The sequence below is a fragment of the Zosterops lateralis genome (genome assembly GCF_965231275.1).
Source record: "Zosterops lateralis genome assembly, chromosome: 4".
Lineage (NCBI taxonomy): Eukaryota > Metazoa > Chordata > Aves > Passeriformes > Zosteropidae > Zosterops > Zosterops lateralis.
In genome coordinates, this window is record NC_139765.1 from 27,481,139 (window position 1) to 27,505,118 (window position 23,980).

Genomic DNA, 23,980 nt, shown 5'->3' on the forward strand with positions numbered 1-23,980 from the left:
GCCATTTCATTTTCAGAAGTTTTATCAAACCTAGTGATAATCCAGCTTTCACTATACTGAAAATTAGTGACTATTTGCAGCACATGCAACGTGTTTATGTATAACTTAAACTTTATATCTAGGTGCCCATGTTTTGAGATAGATCTTTATGTTTTATACTGAATCTGTGTGAACCATCCTATTTGTTCTTCCATATTGGAAGATGGAATTTGCAGTGAATCTAAAAAAAAACCCTTCATGTGGTGATCCTTGAGGCCATAGCTGAGAAATAAAATTCTTCTATGGTCTTTAAGAGTTATTTCTCTTTCAGTACATTACCAAGGATATTGAAGTCAATAGGAACTTGAGTACATCTTCAGAGTGTTGTGTTGCCATTCTGAGAAGAGTATGATATTTAAACAGTTGGAATGAGCATATCATGCATTAGTTTTGTGTTACATTATCCCATGGCAGGTGTATTAAATTATTTCCTATTCATGTGTTTATGAATATGTTTAGTGAAGTGCATGACTGAAAATTCCCAGAAAGCATTATAGACAGTGTATTAGAAATGACAAGAAGCAATGTCAGTGAAACATCATACAGTTGACTGATAACAGATTAATCAAATACATTAAGGCTTATTTTAAATGGATCTAGCATTACCCATCATCCAAAAATCTTCTATACGTGGAGTTTTCCTTCTAAAATGGGACACTTGTGGTCAAAGTAAATCCAAGCTGTTGTTCTTTGTTAGACTTAAAATTGAACAAAATTCAGTAGATGGTTTGAAATTATAATTAATTTTTAATGAGTAGATCAACTATTCAAAGCCTTTGTTTAAGATCTGAGGAGGTCCTACATGGATAATTAATGTTTATAATCTCTTTCATATTATTATTATAATATCAGACCAAGTTTTAGTGTGAAATTATTTTCTATTTATTTTGATCTTTTGCCCTAAAATCAAATTTATAATGGTGATGCTTTCATCTGAACTTCAATTTTAGTCTGTATTAAAGATGGCAGTGTAATAATCTCCATTAACCTATGAGCAAAGACTTTAAAATTGGTTGATTGGAAATTACAGAATTCAAGATAAAGCAAGAATTTAATAAATCTGAAAAATTTTGTGTTTCTGTAGGCATCCAAAGTTATATGCATCTGGATAATGGAAGCTTCTACCAGAAGCTTCTTATTTATCATGGGGAGAAATAAGGGAGAAGAAAAGGATTAAAGCTGAAATGCCTTCTTTAAAGCTGTAGCTGCTCTTCAGGAACAAGCGTATAGTGTTAGATAATGAAAGCAAGGGAGACTGTGTTCAGTGAGAGTGAAAGATGTATGTGTGTGCCTAAGTGGATATCCAACTTCATAGTGGTTTACCCCTCGTGTTTTGCAAATCATTTTAATTTAAAAAGATAACATTTTCTCAAGACAATTAAATTTAGAATGGAATAGTACATACAGCTGGCTTCAGGATACTTGGTAAATTTGAACTCTGACGGACCACGCTGTTCAGCAATAAGAATATCTGTTGCTTTAATCCTTAAGGCAAATGTATCAGTCCTTAGAATTCTAAGTTAATACAGCTCCCATACCTTTTCCCAGCTTTGTCTCATATGCTCTCACAGCACGGTTGTACTCTTTTGTATGTCTGCTGCTCTTTTGACAGTTAAAATCTACACAACTAAATGAAATTCACTTCCATTCACTTTTTAAAATCATTTGGTAACAACCAACCTCATGCTGAAGGATTCTAGATCCTTTGACTGTTCTCTCTTCTGTTCTGAGCTGGGTGTGAAAGATTCTGTTCCTGCTTTGTGCAAGGAGGACCAGGAGTAGTAGAACCTGGAATTGAATGTTATTTGGGTCTGTAACAATTTAAGTTCATATGGAGTGTAGGATAATATTTATTTTATCCTGATATGTAGTAACCTCTCAGTTTTACATCCAAGAAAGAAGGCAATCATGTAAAAATGGCACATTTGTGGGGTAACTTTTGAAGACTACTGCAGGTAAAATTTAGATGTCCTAATTTTCCTTTGATGTAACTCCATAGTTTTGGTTTTGTTTTTTTGTTTTGTTTTGTTTTGTTTTGTTTTGTTTTTGTGGAAATCTCCCACAAACTCTCTACTTCATACTTTTGTTTGACAGATTTTAATAAACTACCTGTCGTCAAAAACACATGACATTTGCAGAATCTCCTGCATAATTCAATGTAGGCTTTATCAAAGAGACTTGTTATAGGTTACTGAGAGAAAACCCTTGCTCTTTTTCATGCTTGAAATATTCTGTTGCAAAGCCTGTGTCAGGATTTATTATTCTTATGATTGTTTCTTTATTTTATCTAGAATTAACCAAATATATAATATACAGTCATTCACTAGTTAAGAGACTGGAGGTCAGGGTATTTCCTAGGTGAATGCTGTCATTTCCTTTTTTAAGGATTTTCCACCACCACTGAGCACCATGAAAAAAAGAAGTCAGCTTTTCTGAGTTCTTAGGGAAAAGGAGGTGGCTGCTTGTATTTCTGAAAGGCCCTCCAGTTTATGGTTTGTAAAGGAGGGCATTTTTCTTTAGTCTTGAGATTCTTTATCCTTGAAAGAAGAGGGGTTTTCAGAAATACGTGTATCTTAGAATTTCCTCTTGACTAGATTTAAGGAGCTGCATAGTGTTCTCTTAGATTACTCTGCTGAGTCCTACCCAAGGTGCCTAATTCTGGTAATGCAATGTATGTTTATTTGTTCATAGATTTAACTTATTTAACTTGAGGAGAAAGATCTATATTACCTATTCTGTATGTACTTTCCTTTTCATAATTCTAGGCCTTAGAAAAAATCAACTGCACTTTAAAATGAGTGAAAAAAAATTCAGCACAAAATATAGTTGCTTTTCAGCTTTATCAAGGTAGTATTTATTTGCAATTTGGTATGCCCTCTGTTTTAGAAGAGAACTGGGAAATTCAAAGGGTTTCACAGTAGTGAATTGATGGACAATATCTTGGCTTCAGTCTATGAATAAAGAAGTAAGATCAAGATTTGAAAGACAGCCACTATAATCATGGATTTCTATTAAACCAGAGAATAAAGAACGTAAAATGATTATTTCTTTCTTGAATCATCTTCAGTTTTTTTAATATCTTCAGCCCCATCAAGGTATGTGTATTTTCTTCATGACAGCATATCCAAATACATAAAAGACAAGAGGTTAGATGAAGGAATCAACCTGGATTTACCAAGGCTAATTTGTAGCTGGCTAACCTGTCTGCCATCTGTGGTGAGAACATAAGTCAGCAATGTGCCCTTGCTGAGATCAACAGAAAACATGGCCAGCAAGTTGAGGGAAGTACCTGTTCACTTCTGTTCAAGGACCTGTACAGTTTTGGACTTCATTATAGGAGATACAAACAAGCTGGGGAAAATCTAGAAGAGAGAAACATGCCAAGATCATTAAGAGGCTGGAGAACGGGCATACAAGAAGTTAAAAGAGCTGTTTGTTCAGACAGAATAAAAGAGCACCAAAGAGGATCTTGTTAAGGTGTCCACAACTAAACTACTTATTTAGGTGTTAAAAATGGCCCCAGACTTATCAGGTGTGCACAGCAAGGGGAAAATGGGGACAGATACAAAATGCAACAGGGAAATTTATAATTGGATATTATAGATAAAAATCACAGTGAGGGTAATCCACCTCTGCAAAAGATTGGAAAGAGAGTTGGTGAAATATCCGTGACTGAAGACACTTAAAACTTGATTGCACAATTTCCCAAGCAAACTGAACTAACTCCAAATTAGCTCCAGCTTTGAAATTTTCCCATCTCAGACGAAGTGATTGAATGAGATGATTCTAAAGGTCCATTTCATATATTCTGAAAGACTTCACAGTTACATTCTCACCATAAGCATTCTGTCTTTTCTGGCAACAATATCTACAGCTGCAAGTTCTGGTGCTGAAGTTTGGCTAAAGAACTGATTGTGATCAATGATGTTCACTACTTGCTACTGTTACTTAGATTCTTATGCAGTGAGACTGTTGGATGAGAGTAATTTTCTCCTCTGTTTCTCTTTGATAGTTTTATTTTATCACTGAATAATGTAAGGTTTATTAATTTAGTAACTTTATCTGTTACTCTCTTTATTATGAGTTGATAGAGAGGATTGCATATTCCCTTTGTTTTCCACTGCAGTCCTGTCATTGTTAAAGGTGGGATTCTTTACAAACAACTTCACGGTAAAGTAGTTCTGGTACCTAGAAGTTCCTTCAGCCTCTGAAAATTAGACAGTTATCTTTTAGCGGGATAGAGCTTCTGTTGTCCCAGTCAGTCCATATTTACATTGTCACAACACTCTGAAAAGATGGAACTGTTCCAATTGTCTTGCTATGTGGACCACAGATATTTAGATTTTCAGGAGAAAAGAAATCTTAATTTGGTACAAGTAATTTGGTCAACTTTTGACCAGCCTCGTTATTCTTATCCCAGTGATTCATGGGAGGACTTTATGACAGTACTGAATGCAGTTCAATGTATCTTGTACATGACTGTCAAGGACTGCCAAAAGCAGAGTTTCTAGCTGCAAGATTCTTAGGAAGTGTGTGTAGGATGGAATGTGAGGTGCACCTGATTCACATGTGTTAGAAAGGAGAAAAACTTGGCTGATTTGGATTGACTGGGTCTATTTACTCCATCACATATAGTAATATATGGGTTACTCTTGATTCAGTCTGCTTACTGGTGTCTAGACTTATTTTTTAGATGAAGCTCTGTATAGTTGAAGATGAGAATTTGAATTTTCTGGATTTGAAGAAAACAATATTACAGAGGCGTTTTCTATTATATATACTTTCATGCATGACATCAAGAGGTGGACCTCTTGGTAAAAAAGTTAATATATCTTCATATAAAATTAATGTATATCACAGAAGAGTTGATATTGGAAGGGACCTCAGGAGGTCATCCACAGATGTGAACTAGAAGAGGCTGCCCAGCCAGATTTTGAGTGCCTCCAGGAATGGACACTCTGCATCTATGGACACTCAAGTGTTCCATAACCTTTACAGTAAAAAAGTATTTTCTTATTTCTGGGTGGAATTTTGTGTGTCAAACTTCATGCCACAGGGCACCACTGAGAAGACTTTGGGTTTGCCTTCTCTACACTATCCCATTGTATACTTACTGTGAGGTCCTCCCCAAACCGTCCCTAGCCTAAACAGTGCTATAAGATTCAGCTTCTATTCTTAAAAATACTCCAGTCTCTTAGTTTTGGAAGTTAAATAATTTTTTCTTTCAGTAACAATTGTAAGTAATTATGCGGATAGTTTGGAATTAAGTTTGTTAAATGCTTATCTTTTGATTAATTTTATCCTAAAAAGATAGCTTTATTTAAAGAAACTTTATCTCCTTATATAAAAAGAATTCAGGAAAATATCAGGGGGGAAAAATCACTGTTTTATTCATGTATTATATAGCTATAACTTTCCTTCATTTTTATTTTTTCATCTTAACTGCAAGAATAAAGAAATAGCAATCAAACCAATAAAAAATAGAATCAAATACTGTTGAAAATACTTAAAACATGGGAATTTGCTGTTCTTTTATTGCCTGAATTATCGACAAACTTCTCTCATCTGACTTCAAAATACTTATGCATATTTTATGCTTTATAGTATGGTACCAAATGTCATAGTAAAACCAAATTTTATGCTGCTGTCTTTACAATGCTGAAATATTGATGATGATTTGATAGTAACTCTGTTGACTTTGGTATAATATCATATTAACTCAGTGCTTAGATTGTGTTCAGGATAGTAAGACTAGTTGGTCACCTTTGTAAGGGTAAAATCCTTATATTGTCTTTTGGAGAATATGAAATGTTCTTCCTCAGGTTACAGATATGAGTTCTGCTTGATGTAGTTCAATGTCTAAGTGTGAAAGTATTTTCCAAAGAATGGAAATGGCCTTGGGAAGTGAATAATCATAGTATATGCACATACTTCTTTACAAACCCCTCCACAGTATATGGAGGAGCATTTAGAATTTGAGTTTATCCTCTGTTTGCAGATGTCTGTCTTTGCTTATTGCAATAACCATATTTAAAATTATTCCAATTTAAAATAAAGTTATATTTTACAGCATGCTATGAGATAGTTTCTAACTGTGGGTTATATACATATGGATTATTGTTCTTCTTTTATATTTCATTGGAGATCCATGGGTTGGGGGTCTAAGTTTAGAACTATGTACTCCTTTTATTTCACAGTGAACCACATCACTAGAAATAGTAAATGAAAAATAAAAAAATACTACTACTTTCATAGTATAACTAACTTGAGTTCTCCTTCTTATTTTTAATTGTTGGTTGACCACAAGTTTGTGGTTGATTGATTTCTGCACACATGAGACCATGCAGCTGAAATTAGAATTCCTTGACCTGAAGTGCCGGTAATTCACTTCATCCACCATGTACAAGTATAAAGAAGGTAGTGAAGCCTGCTAGCAAATCTTTGTGATCTTTTAATGGTTATAATTGCAGGATACAATTAGTAGGAGCTCAATTCAAATAAACTGAATTTTGATTTCTTTCTTCCTTTTGCTTTATTTAGTTTATTTCTAATAAACAATACTAATTGCATTTAGTTTTTTATATGTGTTTTAGTTTGTACTGGCATTGGTTAAAACATTTATTTGAGTCTTTTCTCCCAGCCCCATAGCTGTACAGAACCATTCCAATTTTCCTTCAACTTTGTGTGACAGTGGCCAAGAAATCAGTTCCTTTTTAAACCAGTTACATTCAAGTTTGAAAGAAGAAGGGGTCCACCTTGAGTTTGAAGAATAGTTCAAATGATAAAATTCAATGCTGTTTTATCTTTAAATCGACAGAGATAATTTGTATCTCTTGGTGTGTAAGAGTTTTTTTCTGTAATGTGATTTATCTGTGGGAAATTAAACTTAAAATTGGTTATGAATAATTCAAGTATATAATCCTGTAGTTTGGAATCTTTGTGTCTCCAAGTATCTCCAGCGACAGTTTCCCATGCTCAGGGGGACTAGAGCACCTTTTTAACCTCACTGTGATTATTAGGTGTGGAAATGTAGCCCTGCCACCATGTGATTCATAAACAAAGTGATACGAAATTCTCTCTGCCATGCTAGCAGGTGGCTAATCTTTCAGATCAGTATATCCAGTTAAAGATTTCAGTTCCGAGAAACTCTGAATATAATATCAAACAATTTGACCTAATGTAAGTTTGAACCGTGAGTAGATTTAAGACAGCATTCTCTAGTTTGATTTTGTGATCTCAGCCTTCCAGAAACTGAAACTTTTGAATCAGAGATCAATAGAATGTGTCTCCTACCCTGCTTCAACTGTGATGAGGCATTGGAGTTCCTTTCTTGTTTGTTTAAATTTCCTGATTTATACTTACCTTTCTTTTCCATTTTTAAGAGATTTTCAGAGACAGTATGGCAGACTGCCACTATGGAAGTTCCTAGTTCGAGTATATTCTTCATCATGGGTATGGATATCCAGCTCTCACTTTCATCCTTGACCTGTTCTCACAAGACAGAAACTTGTTCTTCTTTCTGGAGGGACCATCTAGTTAATTATGGAAAATAATATCTCTGATAAGTGGGACAAATTTCCAATGTTTAACTAGGTCCCTCTTACCTAAGAAGGTCTCTTTCTCCTTGATTTGTGATGACTGGGAAATCAGAAGTGAGGCTTTGACTGTCTTTAATTTCAGCTTGTTTTGTATTGGTGGGATTAATTCCTTTTTCCTACTCAGTCACTTCTTGCTTTCTTTTATATAATTTGAAATTTCTTCCAGAGTCTCTGTTTATAAAACTTAAATGCAGATGGTTTTGGTGTGAATGATTTTCATATCTATGCCTGCCTTTGCTTTTTTGAACCAAAAAGAGTGCTTTTTGGTAAGTGTTCTTTCTGCTAAAAAGTTGAAGAGATTCATGCTGCTGTAGCCATTAGCAATATTTTCCTGGAGAAAGTTCATTCTGAGTCCATCATGGATTCCTTTCTTAAGTTTTTACCAGAATGACTAGGCTGCCTTGCAGGTATACTATGCCATTATGGATGTGCTGCTAGAAATTTCCCTCAGTATGAGTGTGCACTTGAAGGAGGAGAGAAGAAGAAAAGAAGTTAACAACAGTGGTGTATTGTTTGGGATATTCACATCTATAGCTTTCCTCCCCCTTATCCTCTATCCTGGTGTCAAGCAGTCAAACAAGAATCTAAAAAAGGAATTGGGGTCAGTGTACCACCACTCCTTTCTTCTGTTCCCTTTGCTGAGAGAATCAAAGGCATAAAAGAGAAACATGAACCATGGGACAGAGGCTCATCATAATCAAAACAGTGGTACTCTTGTGTCCTCTAAGCTGATAGTTGCTGCTGGTGAGAGACAGGCTTCTGCGAAATTTGTGACAGGAATGTGAGGCTGCATCTAACTTTAACATGCCAGAGAACATTTCTGGGTGCTGGAACGTGCCATGTGGCATTCTCCCAAGGAAAGAGCTACTGGGCACAGCTGAAGAATTAGTATGTGCCTAGGGTCTGAATGACAGTCTGGATGGAGCTATCCTGCTTAGAAGGTTTGAGTAGTATAGGTGTGGAGCATTCTATGCCAGTATGACTTCAGTGCCAGGAAATAGTTCCAAACAGGTTTAGTTTACTATTGCTGGTGCAGCCTGAGTTCCTAAATGGTTCAGAGTTGAAGAACTCTGAACAAGAGAACTCTGAACAAGACAACTGACGTGGCATTCAGGGTCTGGCAGAATGGAGAATCCTAACCTGCATACAACCCATGACATATTTTCTAATATGGGAGCTAAGCAGGGCCAGATAATTTTAATGATACCGATTGTGCTTTGATCTCACCAGTGTATAAACATTCTAGATTCCAGACTGTCCACTGCTATTTTGTAAATGAGGACTGAAACAATCGTGCCTCTGTTATGTGGAAGAGAATTACCTAAAACTCTACTGCCTAAACACGATTGTCTGGAGAATCTGTTAGGGATTTCAGGTTGCTCACAGGGACTTTGGCTAAGAGAGCCAAACACCACTTTCTGTTTGTAAAATTAAAAATACAGTTCTGTACCAATATACCAATGTGAAGATTTTTGTATTTTGTGATGACTACAAAACTGAAGCTGTAAAATTCATCCTGCCATTTAAAAAACCTCCAAGCTGTTCTGAAATGATCTCATGCCCTGGACTGCTCCTAAAGTTTTGTCTTTTATATGACAGAACTATATGATCAACTATGTTAAAACTTGTATTTCACTGTAATGAGAATCTATTCCTTAATTGGCTGAACTGTAAAAGTTTTTTTGTTTTACAAAAAAAGGTCAGAAGTTTTGTTTCTGTTTTGTTTGCTGTAGATTTGGCATAGTTTTAGAATTTCTGCAACCATGAACTCCATCCTGATGTTCTGTTTCCATGCCTAAGGAGAAATTAACCTTCCAGATTTGATTATGCTTTTATAGAAAATATTTACGGATTCTCTGTATATTCAATCTACTCTGAACTGGCATGATCAAAGTCTGTATGGAATCTTTATGTTAATAATTTACCCCAAATTAATTTAATGTCTCAGTTATCAGTATTATAGAAGTAATGCTGTGCTCTGTGTGGTTTTTAAAATCATGTGTTATCAATGCAGGTCTTTCATATAAGTTTTGGTTGGGCTCTCATGCCTTTTAAAATTCCAAGTGCCTTCAGATCACTTCGCACTCTTTTCAGGTGGCTTCTTGAAATCCAGAAGAGATGGATATTCCAGTAGCTAGATGGTTTTTAAGCATTTACCTTTTACTACAACCCCCTCACCCCAGGAAAGAAATGTTCCTTGAATTGTGCTTACTTAGGCTGTGTCTGATACATCTATATGAGCTTCTTTGCCTGGGTGGTGAGACCATGGGGGGCTCAGCCGTGAACTACCAACTGCTGGGCCTTGGCCACTTTTGAAATTTAATTCCCCTAGAAGGATATATATATGGATTTTCTAGTATAGTTTTGGTCAGGCTTCAGCACCTGGGGGAAAATGTAACTATTCTTACTATTTGAAATCCAATTGTGCCCCCTTTGGTGAAATGATGGCTTCATCTGAATACTGCCAAGATTGAGTCAAGTCAAATCTACCTGTTGAAAGTGACTTCAGAATATGTAGTAAAAGATCTTTCTTTCCAGGATTAAAGATAATTGAAATTTAAAGTGTGTTCAGAGTACGGTAAATTCAGCTGGGGTCTGTTTTTCATGGGGTTTTGTGTCTGGATTAATTTAACAGTTACTAATAAGTAGCTTCTAGAGGACCTAGCCCATGTGTATGTCAGAGGCCTTCCCATCTCCATATTTTTCTAAACCCTTACAGCTTTTTGGAAATTTCACAAAAAAGGATCCCTTCCTCCCTGGAAATGTTTGATTTTTAATGGAGAGAAAAAAAAAAGAAGAGAGATTTATGTGTATTATAAAGGAAAGTAGGATGGAATCTGCCATCCACACATGCATTTCATAGCCTTTTTTGGTGTATTTCTTCCCTTCTTTTTGTTGTAGGCCAGCCTAGCCTTGCACAATACATTCAGTTTAGTACCTAAGGTATTTAGTTGGGAATTGTTTTTTTCCTGCTGAATTATATAAAGATTTAGGAACATTACTTGATTTTAAAACAGCTGAAAAAAATCACAGTAATTGTTCCATGAGTCCTTCAGGTACCATAGTGCTGATAGTAGATTAGAGAGAGAGAGTTGTGATGAATCATTTTGCACGGTGTCTTACTGTGGAACTGGGATCTCTCCTGCAATTTTTTTTTTTTTTAAATCTATGATATTGGGAGGAATATTTTCACACAAATTTGGGTTCTCTTACCAAACAGGCAGTTCAGAAAAGACACTAAATTATTCCTGTTATAGCTGAGTCTTGTAATATATTTTACAAAAAGGTATTTGCCAAAAAAGATTTTATGAAATATCCTATCAGTTCAATTTAAAGGAGCAGAAAGATGCTGAAAGATAATTCTTTAAATATATTTCCCCTAATTTAGCATTTTAATTCTAATGTTGCTGAGAAGTTCATGATCCACAGAGCTGCAATTCTATGGAGCACTTGCAATACTTATGGAGTGGGTCTTAATTTTCTAGAAAACATTCCACAGTAAAACTGTTTGAGGTACAAAGAATATTTCTTTCTTGATGTGTACGTGGTTTTTGAAAAATTATATGACACAGTGTTCACTTTAGTTACATCTGGAAATAATGGGTATTGTTCTTTTTAAGCTGTTTGAAATTCTGCATCTGCCATATCTTCCTTTATAGTAGAAGCTTCTGTGTCATTTAAACCTCTTAGTTTTGGATTTCATTTCCACATTTGATTGGGCTTTTAAATAGAGTAGAAACAATAACTCCTAATGGATTTAAGTAGCTAATTCTAACATAAATAGACTGAAAATTTACTGAATATTTTTACTGTAATTATATTTTGCCTTCTAAGCTGTGTCATAAATGATTTTGTTCAATGAAAAGCATCATGTTGGATGAATTGATTTTTTTCTGAGTGATCCAAATGATTGCTGGCGTATCTTACCAAATACCTTGTCAGTCACGTGATGGATATGACCTTTGCAGTTATTTCAGTAACAGTGTTCAGGAAATTTTAAGTGGTGACATTGTTGTTACATATCCAAAAGCTTTGAAAGACCTTTGTAGTATGTCGTTGTGACAGCCTCTAGTTAAAGTATGCTATTTGTCTTTGTGAAAGTTATTTTGTGGTAATAAAAGTATTTTTCTAGTCATAATCATAGTAATGCTTTGGATGCTGCCGAGGTAATTCTGACCTCTGTTGGCAAAGCACAGCAAATGAAATGTGTGCTGAGTAGCATCCTTCTGTTTTGATATTATTTATTTCAAATATGACATGTTGCTGACAGAAGAAATAAAGGCATCAGTTCTATGTTTTTATTGTTGGAAAGCTTTTTTCTGTTCTACTGTTCCAGTTAGCTAGAGCATAGGAAAGAGAATTTTTGCTCAAACTGTCCTTAGTTAATAACATTATCTGATTTAGTAATTTTATACTATGCAATAGTTTCATCCAATGTCATTCTTATTCAGGTTTTCTATGTTATGCCATAAACATTTGAACATATCACATTATAATTTTCTATGTATTAAAGATTAGGTGTTAAAGATTCCATTTGAGGTTTGCAGTATGTCTGAGAAAGTCCAATCTTCAAAGCTCTGAAAAAACTTGATCAGTGGATTGGTTTTGCCCAGTTGTACATAATGCAGTAGCAAATTTCACCCTGATTGACTTCCTTATTTAACTTGATAATCAATTTAAGAGAAGAAAGAAATATTGATGTAATCTGAACAGGTGCTATTTTTTTTTCTATGTAGTGACTATTATTTCTATAATGTATTTGTCTTATCTGTCTTTATATTTTGTATGTCTTTTCTAAGCTGTGTCCTTGTTAATGAAGTTAATACAAAGCTGATGGAAAGAATGAGTGTTAGCACTTGGATGGAGGCAGTCAACATGCAGATACTCCATGGTAGCATGGAGTAGCAAATGCAATAAGAGCACCTCTGATTTGAAATTATGTTTCTCCAAAGAACAGACTGAAATTGTTTAATATTTATATTATTAAACATAAACATAAACTTTACATTATACAATTCAGCATTATACAGTCATTCCAGAGCAATAGGAAAGAGTTTTAGTACTGTTTTTAATTCATTTTGATCAAGGTTACTTTTAATTACCTTATACTTTGCAAAAAATGTGCTGTTGCAGGCTTCTGATGTTCTCTGCCTTGTTCACTGTCTGCTTAGGCCCATGGAGTCCGAATAATTGAGGAAATATTCTACTGGAATTCTACTGGAAAGCACAAATGTTACATATATATTCCACATATTTTATACATAATTCATAGACTTAAAGAGGCTTAATATCTCAGAATTCATATTTTGGAAGTTAGTTCCTGGAGTTGTAGTCTTTTACATTTCTGAGTTTAGGCTATGGCAGGTTGTCCAAAAGGGTTGGACATTATTGGAGCTGTTATGAGATGAAGATATGGAAGCTTTGAATTCCGAATATGGGAAATCATTGATGTGGATAACTGATTTAATATCATGTGGATGCAAACAGAAGAAGTGAGACTCTCACATCTGTTACATTTTCATATGTCAAGATAGTTAGGGATTGATTACATGTATGCAGGGATTATTGTTACTATAGCTGATTTCTGAATCTCATTTTCAAAACTCAGCATAAATTGAGAATGAGGTGTGAGATGACCTTCAAAAATCAAGAGGAAATGGAATCATGCATTTCTTCTTGTGTCTATTTTGCTTGTGTCTGAAAGAATTATTCTACTTTTCAGGAAACTCAGATGAGGAAGGACAAGGTATTAAAGCCAGCTGAATTGCAGACTCTATATATAGCAAGCTCTGTTCTGTGTGTCCTACAGCTATAACAGAGTCTTATCTCAGGTTGGTTTCTAAGATGAACAATCTTTAGTACTGGATTGAGGTCATAGATCTAACAGCATCCATATTCAAAAATCCTTGATGCAAATTGTCACTGCTTCCACTGCCAGAGCTTCAGAAATTTTTATTCCACTTAAAGAAATGTCAGTAAGTGTTCCAGGATGCATAATTAATCATTTAGAGGTTTAAAACTCTCCTTTTCTAGTAAATATTGACTTTGCCTCTGTGATAAGAATGTGTTTAAAATTGCAAACACCATGAATTTATGATGGATGGGAATACTGTGTTGGATCTCCAGAAATGAATTGTGGAAAAAACTCTCTTTTCTTCCTAAAGATCCAAGGTCAGTTGAATTAGGAAAAAGAATGGCTAAGGGAATATCTTTCCTAACAAAATATGTCATTGTATCTGTATTCTTGAGAGAAAGAGAAATAGGACTTTGCTTCAGTTTATTTCTGATAAAAGTAATATTAGAGTGGATTTTAAAAAAAATATTTTAATGTTAGCCAATTTTTACAAAAGATGGAGTCAGAATGGTCTTTCTGAGAATGTGCTCTGTTCTTCAAAAGAAAATAATGATGTATATACTATACCGCAGCATTCATGGGTATTCTCATATAAGTGTATGCAATCAAAAAGTCATGGAATATACTGAGTTGGAAGGGACCCACAAGGGTCATCGAGTCCTACTCCTGCACAGCACCATCCCCAAGAGTCACACCCTGTGCCTGAGAGCATTGTGCAGACGCTCCCTGAGCTCTGTCAGGCTGGTGCTGTGACCACTGGCCTGGGGAGCTGTTCCAGTGCCCAATCGCCCTCTGGGTGAAGAACCCTTTTCTAATATCCAACATAAACCTCCCCTGACACAACTTCAGGCCGTTCCCTTGTGTCCTGTCATTGGTCACCACAGAGAATAGATCAGTGCCAGCCCTTTCTCTTCCCCTTATGAGGAAGTTGTAACTGTAATGAGGTCTCTCCTCAGGGCTCCTCCTGACGGAACAGACCACATGTCCTCAGCTGCTCCTCATACAGCTTCTCCCCAAGGCCCTTCACCATCATTGTAGCTCTCCTTTGGTTGCTCTCTAATAGCTTTATATCATTCTTATATTGTGGCACCCAAACCTGCACAGAGCACTTGAGATGGGGCCTCACTAATGCAGAGTAGAATGGGACAATCTCTTCCCTCAACCAACTGCTGAGTAAGTGTTGTACTTAGAATCATGAGATATGCAAGAGCTTTTACAACCCCTCAGAAGATTGATCTCTGTTGTGCTTATAGAAAAATAATGATTGTTTATGTAATTTTACTAAATATTAGTTGTCTGAAAAGAGTTGAAAGAACCCAGTATTTATGAAAGGAGCCTAATACTGAATAACACTAAATAACACTAAATAACACAGTGAGCTGTGTTCCTGGTTAATCTTGATCAATCTATAGATCTTATACAAAGTGCATAGGTCTGATTCATAACAAATACATAGAACCAAGCTACCTCATGCATGTTAGGGAGCCCAGACTCATGGTACAGTGGGTGTGGAGTTTCTTCTCTTGGAACAATTAATCTGATGCACTGATCTTCAGCATTAGCTGTGTGATATTCTTTCAGATTGCTCAGATCACCTAAGATCATACATGGAGATACCATTGGCAATGGTTTTAGACCATGATTCACATTGCTTAAACATAAATGATTTTACTTATTAAAGGTACTTACTGCTGATCTGGTTTTGGACTGTGTATTTTCATAATTTAATAGTTGTTCTTACAGCATTCTTCTGCAGGATGATGCCAAATGAGAGGTATTTTCTTTTCCTGTCAGAATGACTGGATTTTCAAGGACAGAACTCTGGATTGAATCCAAAGATCTGTCTGACTCATCATTGATGAGCTGGAGTTACTATGGTTCTCTGTGGACTAAGCAAAACCCCAGCTTGTCTCTGTAGACAAGTGGAATACAGAAGAACCCTTCTGTCATAATTGGTGAAGGCTTTATCTCTTTTTACCACTCCAGGCAAATTAGTCTGGATTGTAAAGATAACCAGTACTAGTCAGGAACCTTTTGCTTTCTGTATATAGCCACAGAATTATGCAGTATACTCAGCCAGTATACTTCTAGATGAGTAGTCCATAAGGAATGATGATGCCAGACTGGTTAGGTAAAGGTTAAACACAAAGTTACCTTATATGTGACAGATTTTTTTGAATAAAGCATAACTAATTGATTTTCTATTCCTTTGTGTGACATCATCATGAAGTCAATGTGTTTCTCGTTTTGGCTTTTGCATATTAGCTGATTTTTTACAACATTCAAGGTGATGTAACTATTAAGACTATCAGGATAAAACCGCATACCCTCAAGGGAAATTGATTGCAGATTCAAGTAGAGTTCTAACTCAGTTAAAATAGTTCACATGACTTCTGTTCAGGTTTAGTTTATTTAGATTTTACCATATAGAGTACTTAATTGGAGACACTGAGTGCTCATTGACATGTTTTTCTAGGTAGATTCTTTCTCAAACTGGGCATGCCTAAATTTGCATGTAGTTACACGTGTACAGACTGTCCAATCTGAAGAGTTGTAGGACATGCCTCCCAGTGGTCTGTGGCAACCATACAAGACCACTGGTTTCTCTAGTATTTTTATATAGACATTCAAAGTTGGCTAACCCCCAAAATACTTAGTAAAACTCCAGAAGCCTCCTGGTCATCTTTTGTTCTGCAAAATGTAACCTTCTCCCTGGTCTAAGATGACATCACCTCCTTGCACGGTCCTAACCTCAGAGACATACAGCCACACAACTGGCTTCCAGGCTACTTCACCTGCTTTGCTGACTGATCCAGCTTGGCCTTCATTAGCAATTACACACTGTCTCACACACCTGCACTTCAGCTGCAGCCTCCATGGACGTATGTGGGTCCTCTGATCCAAGGTCTCACTCCAGTTTCCAGTATGCAGACCTTCATTTGCTCCATTTCCTGGCCAGACTGACGTATATTCTCACTCACTCATCATCTCATTCAAGAGCAGGCAGTCTGACCTTCAGACATGCACACAGGATAGAGGCCCTTGCCCAAGAAAATAGAATCATCATTTAATAAGATTGACTACAAGACATGACCAGCCTATTGTGCTGCAGAACCAGCCATACACATGTGATCAACCCTTTTTGTGCCCTTATCCCTCTATCTTCTCAAACTTGTTCCTCCCAAAATCACCTACATGCATCCCTTTCCCTGCTTTTGGTACCTCCCCAATCCCATCAGAAATGTAACTCAAACCACATGTCCCGTAGCCCTAGACCCTGGTGTCTCTCAGCTTGAAGTGTTCTCCAGCATTGTTTCTTGGTGTTGTGTGTCACCCTTAAGCAGTGGGGTGGAGGCTCTCAGCACACTTTTGAGAGGGACCCCAACAAGGTGTATCTTTGCCTGCCATGGTGCTGTTATGCTCTGCTGGACTTAAATAGGCTTTTAATGCCCTGGTGACGCTTCTGTGATGAGCTGCAGAGTAGAGGGGCAAGGGTATTACTTGCTTCTCCCACTTTCTGCTGTGTGCTCCTTTGTGGTCCTTTATGGATAAACAGGAGCTGTTTATCATATAACCTAACATGTGAATAAGAATTTATATAATTTCCAATTATCTCAGTACTATTCCAGCCTGTTCTTTGGGTACTTCACCATCATAATGTCCTCATATACAGGTCCTATAATTTCTCACCTCAGGAGTTCCTTTAAAGTTGTTTATGAAGTCCTAACTCTATCAAAATATGCTTTTGTAAAACCTTTTTCTTTCAGTTGCAATTGTTTTATCCTGTGGTTATTCAAAGGATAAGGCCGTATTGACTCTCTGTAAGACTCATTATGACTAAGTCTGTTCTGGATATCCAGGACTTTGGTATCTCTATGTGTCTGGCTTTCTGCCTCTCCTCAGCCACACACTAACCTTCAGTCATTTATAATCAACCTTTTCATAGTTCTTTCCACTGGAAAAGCAATGGATGGCAGGTTGGACTAATGACAGTATGGATCTTGGCATTCTCCAATCAAAAATACAGTTAGTAACATCAAGAATGATAGTGAGCAAGTATACGAGGTTGTCTATTGCACATTAAGGTTATTTGCGTATTTTTAAATGCTGCCACCCTACTACAAATTTTCATCTGGGCAGATGTAGTCTGTTAAATCTATCAGTTTAGATAGTTTAGACAGTTTAAATCCATTCATTTAGCAGTGCTACTTCACAAAACTTGAAAAAACAATAATTACTGGTAAGATACTGGTTTTTTTTAGTCTTACGTCGTTGGACATGATCCCATTCTTCTACATGTTTTCTTAAATTACGCTTTACTTCCATGCTTGTGTTATCGCTGTAAGTGTTGATCCTGCTGTTTGCATATTTGAAGAAGATCTTTTTCTAACCTGCTGTTCTAGCTAGCTCTAAGTATAGTAATGAGTAAATGTTGTATACTAAGTAATAAAAATCATGTATTGCACTTGAGATATCAAATAGAAATCATGAACAGAATCAGTATGGAAATAAGACACCAGTTTAGTGGAATTCTCCAGTTTTGCAGGCTTACACTGAGGCCAAGACTGTTAACAGATCAATGTTAAAGAAATCAAGTAGAATAAGCTGCTTTAGAACCTGAACTTGAGTAACATCCTTAATCCCATGAATAGTTGATCATGAATTTTGTTGTATTATTTATACTGAGGCAACTAAACAGCAGGAAACAAAATGACATAAGTGCATTCAAAGTTGAAATGTTGTTGAGTCACATTTCACACTGATACAACAAAAGCTCTTAATTGGAATTATATATACAATAAGCTTTAAGAATAAAATCAATATTAATTGAATTGATAATACATTTGCCATTCCCTTTATTTTTAATAAAATAATAAAAATTATTATTATTTTAATTCGAGTTTTTAATTCTCAGTTACTTCATGGAACAGGTTTCTTTTTTTGATACTGGAAAGAAGTTCAAAGATATGTTTACTCAAAATATCATCTGCTTTTTTCAATTTGATACCTATAACTGCACCTGTTTGAAATTAATCCTAAAATACATTTTTCTATTTCCCATGTACAGTTATTTATTAGGCTTTAAAATATGACTTTCTAAAAGGGTTTTTTCTCCATTGCTTCTAAAGGCAAATATTTAAATTTACTTTCTTTGAAGTAATTTGAAGATGTTCCTCAAATTCAGAAAAGGAGTGTTAATAATAGGTAAAATCATGCATTAAAAATAAATACATATTTTTATAGAATAATATATTTGGCATAACACTGGATTCTACCAAAGAGGAATCCATAGAAAGAAAAAAAAAATCGAATTTACAAAAATGATGCACTTCTGTATTTGATAAGTAACATTATTACTATAGAGGTTAGAGGAAGAGTTGTCAATTTGGTATAATTGTGCATAAATAGAGAATGGGAGCTATTTTTCTGCTGTTCACAATAAGTAACATTATTATTATGTGTCTGAATGAGGATACATATTATTGTGTAAAAGTCTACATATTCAAAATTCTCTGTAAAATTGACCGTGTACTTTGTATAAAGTGACTTAGCACAGTTGAACATGGGTATGAATGTAGGCAGAGCACTAATAAAGAGCCTGGATGTGTGCTCAAAAAACTTGAGTGAATGTGTTTGTGTCAGATTAACAAAAAACATGGAAAAATGTGGAACATTTTGACTCAGAACAAGACAAATTCCTGTAATACGTATTTATTCTGTGGAACACAGAAACAGTAAGAGACTGTGTAAATCTGAACTGGTTGGTGTTTGCTACTGACATCAGTGGAAAGAGGATGAAGTTTATAATGTCATGTCATCAGGCAGCTTTCTAAGGCTTTTAAAAATTCTTATTGTTCACCAAAAATGTTTTCTTTCACCTTAGAAAAACCACCATATAAGGACCAGAAATATTTTTGCATAGTCACGAGATAGTATAATGATAATGGAATGATGTAATCCAGATATTTGTACAGAGGGGAAATGTGATGGAAAAATTATGCGTACCTTGCAAGCATATTCTTGTACTGTTGATGGGGAGTGTGTCTGTGTGATGATTACCTGGAAAAAGCTGTTAGTTCCTTGATTTTCTCTTAATTTGTGTGTAACAACAGCCATTTCGCAATTATTTCTTTCCAAAAAGCATAACAAAATAAGAAATCAATCAACTAACCATATTTTTATTTGTCATTTTCATGTTTCTTTTGAATTATTACTCTTTATTTGTAACTATTTAAGCACATTAAAAAAAAAGGAAAAATAATAGCAATTTTCTGACCAAGTAAAAGTATTTACAATTAATATTTCACATCACTTCATAAAGTCAATATACTTTGTCCACAGTGAGAGCAGACTGTAAGAAGGAGATCTTTCTGCTTGCAGCAATAATGTAAATAGTGTAACAGACTTCTGTTTATTTGTGCCTTACTTTGGCAAGATACAATGGAAGAAACTAAGGATAATCATGTTTTAATTCAGCATTGAATGAAAACTATTTTTTTTTGCACAAAAAGTAGGTTCAATTACTTTCTTCAAATTCAATAATAGGAAAGTTTTAATTCACTGATGTACATAGAAAATCATATTCCTAATTTATTAATGCATGCCACATTAAGAAGTTTGATTATTGACTGCATCAAAGTCCTAGAAAAAATATATTTTTAAGGACATTCAATATTAACAGTATTCTGAAGAAACACTAATTTTCTGTCAATAAATATTCTTTTCTGGAGATTGAATGGTGTTGGTTTTCTGCCAGATTCTCCTTAGTGTTGCTTTCATAGATGTTTTAATACAGAGACAAGTAAATATATTTAATCATTCTTCTCATATCAGATATGTTTATGGTACTAAAGAAGGGATACTTAGATTTTTTCTCAGTCTCTACTCCACTTTTGTTTGAAGTCAGATGCTTTGTATGGAGGTTATGTACGACTGGACTTCTGTCCTGCTGTATTCTAATTGCAAGAGAAGAGTTTTAGCTGAAGCTGGGAGTTTTAGGATGTAAGAATTTGTATTCAAACTGTCCAATTTGAATTTGATTCTCAGTTATCAAAGCATAAATGTCCCATGTATATACTGGACCTGCATTCCTTTTGTGGGAAATAACGTTGCAATACTGTTGCAATGCAAGACCTCCTCGGAGAGGATTTTTGTGGTAGCCCAAGGGAAGGGCGCTGCCTCAGCCGAGTCCTGCTTGTGTTTGCTGTGTTCTGTAGTTTGATAACCACACTGTGATTTCGAGAAGGTCTTTGTGTACCCTTTGGGAGCTGACAGTGATTAGTCTGTCCATCCTGTCGTGTGTCTCTGAGACATCAGCATTTACTCATTGTAAATTTACTCACTGTGTCCTTTGCCTCTCAGCTTCCCAACCTGTGTGTCCCGAGGAGTTTCACATAGGTGCATTTATATACTCCTTAATAAAGTTTCAGAGGTTTGGGGGTTTTTTTTGTTTTAAATCAGTATAGTTTCAGTTGAAACGTATTTCCTAAGAGCACAGTCAGGAAGTACAACAATTAGTAAATGGATTAAAGAAGAAAATTAGGAGAGAACAAATGAGGATTATCTTAGGGAGTTTTGGTGTGAGTTTCTTAGTTTTTAGTTTCTCTTTGATTTTTAAAAATTGTATTCATGATGCCTAGTGTGTCATTAATAGTATATGAACTCTTGGATCCTTGCATTTTGAAAAAAACAACCAACAGGCAAATCCTAACAACTCTAAGTCAAAGCAAGTAAGCTATCAAAACCAAGTAAATTATGTTCTGGTTGGTAGTTTTTTTTTTTTTTTCTGTAATATTTAAAATCTTACTTTCTATACCACTTCTTGTTTTTTTCATTTTTCTATAAGGTAGTATATATCAAAGGATGAAAATATAATTCGATAAATAAGACAATAATTGATAAACACTACGCAAAAGTATAACAAAAGTTAGTACAAGGACTTCTTTGCTTCTAACAGGTAGACAGCTTGTCTTTGCCATATAAATAACATCTATTACAGAGGAGCTATCAGTTAGAGTGACTTTTCTTATGTGAAAGTCGTCTTCTGTAGAAAAGAACATCTACAGATGTCTGAGCGGATTTTTTTAAAAGTTACTTTTGTTTGTTTGTTTGCACTGAAGAAAATTATTCAGTCCTATTCTTCCAGGAAATTAAATTGCAGGGAGAGGTGAGGTACCCAGCATTATGTAGAATTATTCTCACTGCAGAACACAATGTTTCACGCAAATAAATCTGTATGCACACAGTATTACTTGTGGGAAAACAACTGCTTAAGTTTATGAGCTAATGAATCATTCAAATACACACAATGAAAGAGAGACCAGTCTACATCAGTAGTTCCTATTGTGCGTATATATATATGTGTACATATATATATAAATTCCATTTTATAGGTAATAAAATACTGATTCAATAGTAAATAATTCTTAAAAATCATATGTTAAGCATACAATGTCATATTATTGATAATGAAAAATCTCAATATGAAAAATTCTTTTTACTTACTAGTTTCAAATTATGTTTTTTAAACTACAGCACTTGATTCTAATGTGTGAAGTGAAGGGAAATATGGCTTGGCAATGACTGTTTAGCAGTGTATTAGAAACTAAAGAAAACAGACTGTAATTCAGGATTCATAATTTTGTGTTCTGGAAGTTTTAATACTGGTGATTGAAAACCATTACAGAAGAGTAAATTGTTTCTGTAAAAGATACAATCAGTTTCCAGTGCAGTCAGTTAGATTAAAAAGCCTGCTGGTTCTCAAAACACCTCTTTAATCCAATTTCCAGGGCATGGTTTTGTTGTTGGGTTTGGTAGATTAGCAGCCATGTTTTCCACTTTGAAACAAAATATGTACTTTATTGTTTTTTGAAGAGTCTGTAATAGATCATGAAACTGGTTAAACAGGACATGTAATTAATTTGACTGTAAAATACAGAAAGATAACAAAACATAATTTAATTAACTTATTTTTAAATGTGTATCTAATTTATTTTAAAAATATAATCAGCTAAAATGGGATCTAAAATATCAAGTTAAGTAAAAAGAATAAATTTCCTGCCCCTTTCAACAATGTGATTGGTTCTTACTAATCTGATGTTTGTTTGATTCTAGACTAACTAACCTAAAGACAATGAACACATACTTCTGGAAAAGTAGTACAAAATCAGATGATAATCTCAGTGTAATTACCAGAGTAATAGGGGGAGAACAGATCTAATTGAAATGACTGTTCTGTCATTAGTCTTTGATTCTGCCCTACATAAAATTCATGACTCTTATGTAGATGAATGTGTAAAATTACTTTTATAAATAAATGATATTGATATCAATATGACATTTGCTATTTTAGGTTTCCTTCAAGGTAATTCCTATTTTAAAGTTTAATCACATTTGTTGCAGAGATCTTTAGATTATTTGTAGATCAAATTTCTGACACTTGTGTACTTCCCAAGCCAAAAAATTAACGTCACAATTTTGCTTTATTTGCAGCATCTGGCGAGGACCAAACATAAACTGCACTGACAGTTCAGGTTATACTGCTTTACATCATGCAGCTTTAAATGGACACAAGTAAGTGCCCACATTTAGTTTTTATGTAGAATGGTATCTAATTGTCTAATGCAAGAAAATATAACATAGTTCTGAGATTTGTACCAAAAATTGGCAAACCTTGACTTATTGAAAGAGCCTTCTTTCCAATGCAGTATATTACTATAAGATGTTTTGACACTGTCATCAATATCAATAAGTACTAATGACAAATGGGAAATATAATTTAAAAGCTATTGATTTTTTCACTGCTTCTTCCAAATTTTTCCTTAGTTTTGGGGAAATTTAGCATTGTTACTGCTAGTCTTGGATCTAGTGCTTTTTCATTGCTGGGAAATTGCAGCAGAAATTCCTGTGTTTTATTTCTGTGTGTATGTACATATCTATAGAGTGTGAGCATTTCAGGAAACAATTTTGTGAAAGAACAGTAGAGATTAATCATTATCAAAGCAAAAGTAACATGCAAAGAATATTTAGTAATTATACGGGAAAAGGCAGAAAAAAAAGGGGTATTTTCACTAAAGAAAGTTTTGACATAAAGTTTGGGTTAACTCCTCTGTGGGAGATAAGGAATTGACCAAAACCCAGTTGAAATTGAGTGATTTACGTGAATTTTAATGTGATTTTGGACTGTTTGTAAAATAACACATGAATATATAATTATTATGTGTTTAGTTTACTCATTGCACAATTTTTGCATCTCTCTGTGGAAAAATTAAATTTTAGGATGAGTCTTCAATTGTATTCTAGAAAGGTGCCTATTTTCTTTAGGATGGATTGATCTTTTGATGAATATGGGATATTCTGTCTAAATAAATATATAAAGTAAATTCTTGAACTAGATATTGTGCATTTTCCAAGGTTTCAGCTGTGTAGGAAGTTTCAGAATCATCCATTAATATATTTAATATATTTTTACTTCCATGAAATTAGGTCT

At 34.8% G+C, this 23,980-nt stretch overlaps 1 protein-coding gene across 2 annotated transcripts in view; it reads left to right on the top strand.

The window, feature by feature from the left end:
- ANKS1B (ankyrin repeat and sterile alpha motif domain containing 1B) overlaps positions 1–23,980 on the top strand; it is a gene marked incomplete at its 5' end in the record, with an annotated part of 414,325 nt that overhangs the window by 21,825 nt on the left and 368,520 nt on the right. For both annotated transcript variants that reach the window (XM_083860540.1, XM_083860539.1), the window contains one exon: positions 22,984–23,064. In XM_083860540.1, coding sequence (XP_083716666.1) covers positions 22,984–23,064 — 81 coding nt within the window. The remainder of the gene's footprint in view (positions 1–22,983; positions 23,065–23,980) is intronic.